At 39.9% G+C, this 2,900-nt stretch overlaps 1 protein-coding gene across 1 annotated transcript; it reads left to right on the top strand.

Annotated features, from left to right (window-relative positions):
• Positions 1-360: 360 nt before the first annotated feature.
• Positions 361-2,335, top strand: nhp2 (NHP2 ribonucleoprotein homolog (yeast)). The gene is made up of 4 exons (XM_021617565.2): positions 361-723; positions 954-1,023; positions 1,149-1,254; positions 1,600-2,335. Exons 1-4 carry the CDS (start codon positions 555-557, stop codon positions 1,723-1,725), a joined length of 471 nt encoding a protein of 156 aa, XP_021473240.1. The 5' UTR covers positions 361-554; the 3' UTR covers positions 1,726-2,335.
• Positions 2,336-2,900: the final 565 nt, after the last annotated feature.

Raw genomic sequence — 2,900 nt, 5'->3', positions numbered from 1 at the left:
TCAGATGATGGTCCTCTGCGTATAAACTCTGTGAATGTGGAAACTATAGGGGCTCAAGAGTAAAATGGACCCCCATTTTACATCCGACACAAAGTACAGAAAATTGTGTACAGTGCAGTAAATGATGAGTACACACACACCAAAAATATTGTTGACCATTTTGGCGTGAACACATTTAAAATAAAACAATCACATAATATGTCACATATTATTAAATTGTGATTTGTATAATAGATAGTATACAATATATCGATAATTGTGCAAAGTTTCCGTCATTTTCACCCTAATTATTGATTTTAAAGGTAAACCAAATGGAACTCTTATTCTGAAGGATTGCAAAAATACTTGACCCGGAATTACAAAATTATTCTTGCCTGCCTCACAGCGGTGCACTGGTGACCCTTATTCTGAAGGATTGCAAAAATACTTGATCCGGAAGTACTACGTTTTTCTGCACTGGCAACACGTGTGTAGGTTTTTTTCCCCCACTTGCAACGTAGCACGCTGCAAACTAACTAAAACGGTAAGTAACTTCTGCGTTATCTCTCAGAAACATGACCAAGGTAAAGAAGGAAAAAGGCACTAAGGAGGAAGAGGCTGGAGCGACGGAGACTGTAGGGACAGAGAAGTCGTATCAAGAGTTGATTGCAAACATCAACCCAATTGCTAATCCACTGGCCACTAAGAAGCTAAGCAAGAAGCTCTACAAATGTGTCAAAAAAGGTAAACTATACATTATATTTTCATATTGACAAATAAATGCCAAGAATATGGTCGACATTTTCAAATAGTATCCAGCAAGGTAACGTTAGTCAGCCTGTTAATATTAGCTTGGTGAACTGTTAGTTAACTAGGACATTTGCCAACGTTAGTAGTTGACAAGTGAGCTGAGTGGTGTTAGCTACTTCAGCTAACTTTCCGTCTTTATTTACATGCAACTCTGTCCTTTTCAGCATCTAAGCTCAAACAAATTCGCCGTGGAGTGAAAGAAGTTCAGAAGTTCATTAACAAAGGAGAAACTGGGTAAGTTTGTTAACTAGTTAATTAATTTAGCCTGTACTGTTTGAATATTTTGCTAACGTTCTGCAAATGGTTATGAGATCATACGCATGCTTCTCTATCTATATACAATTATATATTTTTTGCAGGATTGTGGTGTTGGCTGGAGATACTCTTCCAATCGATGTTTACTGCCATCTACCCGTCATGTGTGAGGACAGGAGTCTGCCATATGCCTATATTCCCTCAAAAGTGGTGAGTTCTCCAAACCAAAAGGCCTAACTGCGGAAGTGCATAGAAATGTCGGAATTCGTATATCACGTCATTGTCCACAGAGTTATGAAACTACAGAGCGCTACATGGTTCAAAGCACCTAACATCACAATTAAGCTTTTCATATCGCCACCATCTTGGAGCTGAAATTGATCATGTGTACTGTACTAAAAATACAAAAAGAGGAATGCACAATAATGACAAACCTCTGGCTTTCCTTATCAATTAGTTTTGCGAAGGATGTGACGAGTAAGCAATTGAGGTTCTCCCATGAAATCAATGAGGCGAATACCTTTTAAAGTAACCCTGCCATGTCTATCTCCTCAGGACCTTGGTTCGTCTGCAGGCTCAAAGCGGCCCACCTGCGTCATCATGATCAAATCTCACGAGGACTATAAGGAGGCCTATGATGAGTGTTTCGAGGAGGTCTCTGCCCTCCCCAAACCCCTCTGAACCTGTTTTCTGGCTATCAGACTCAAATTGTATCTTGAGAAATGTCTGGCTGTAGGCAGAATCAATTGGGGGGGTGAAATGAACTGACACTACTAGAGCCAAGCTGCAGCGTGGTGTGATATTTCAGTCTCAGTATACATCGATACCCCAGCAGCCCCCCCCCCCCCCCCCCCATCTTTGTTTGTTTTGGTTATTAAATTTGGTTGACAGCATTCTTTGGTGTTTTAAATAGGTGCTGACTTGAAACAGGACTTTATTTTCCTCGTTTTGGTGGCATCCATGTGTTGTCTACAGCCAGATATGAATATGTCTACCAAGTACATTCAGTTTTTACATTGTATTTAGGTGCTTTCGTAACTTGTGTTATTTCAATGTCACACCTGCTATCGGTTGCACTGCTATGTAACATACATTTTGGTATGAATAATACATCTGCATGCTGATTTTGAGTTGATGAGCCTTGTGTTTGAAGGGTCAGGACTTGGGTTAGGTAACAGAGCATGTGCTTAGCGTATCTTGTTTGTTTTTGTTGGCCGGTTCTAATTGAGGGACCATAGGGGACTACATGACTCCTGCGCAATTAAACAATAAATCATTTTCTGCAATCTCATTCTGATGGGTTTGATCATTGCAATTGTAAACGAATGTATCACATATGTGGCGGAAGCTAGCCTAGTGGTTAGAGCGTTGGACTAGTAACCGAAAGGTTGCAAGATCAAATCCCTGAGCTGACAAGGTACAAATCTGTCATTCTGCCCCTGAACAAGGCAGTTAACCCCACTGTTCCTAGGATGACATTGAAAATAAGATTTTGTTCTTAACTGACTTGCCTTGTTAAATAAAGGTTAAATTTAAAAATGTAGCCCATACATTTACATTTAGCAGGTAAATCCCCCCCCCCCCCCGATTCATCGTTTTGTCTTAGTTCTATCTTTTCTCATTTATTTTGTCACAGGCATATTGACATTCCACTTTGCATAGGTTCTTCACACTCTGTTGCTTTGAGGAAGGTGTGTTGCCAGGTGATACGATGCTGTATTGATGCAATAAATGCACCTGTTTTTTTTTATTTTTTTAAGGTACATCTCAACACAACGTCTGCTTCTTTACATTAGGAGAGGGGAGATACATTTACATCATGAAGGCACAAAATGGACGTCCTTATAGTTGGTTTT

This window comes from Oncorhynchus mykiss, chromosome 10, assembly GCF_013265735.2.
Source record: "Oncorhynchus mykiss isolate Arlee chromosome 10, USDA_OmykA_1.1, whole genome shotgun sequence".
Classification (NCBI taxonomy): domain Eukaryota; kingdom Metazoa; phylum Chordata; class Actinopteri; order Salmoniformes; family Salmonidae; genus Oncorhynchus; species Oncorhynchus mykiss.
Note: the sequence above shows the minus strand (reverse complement) of the source record. Positions and strands in the feature narration are given on the sequence as shown.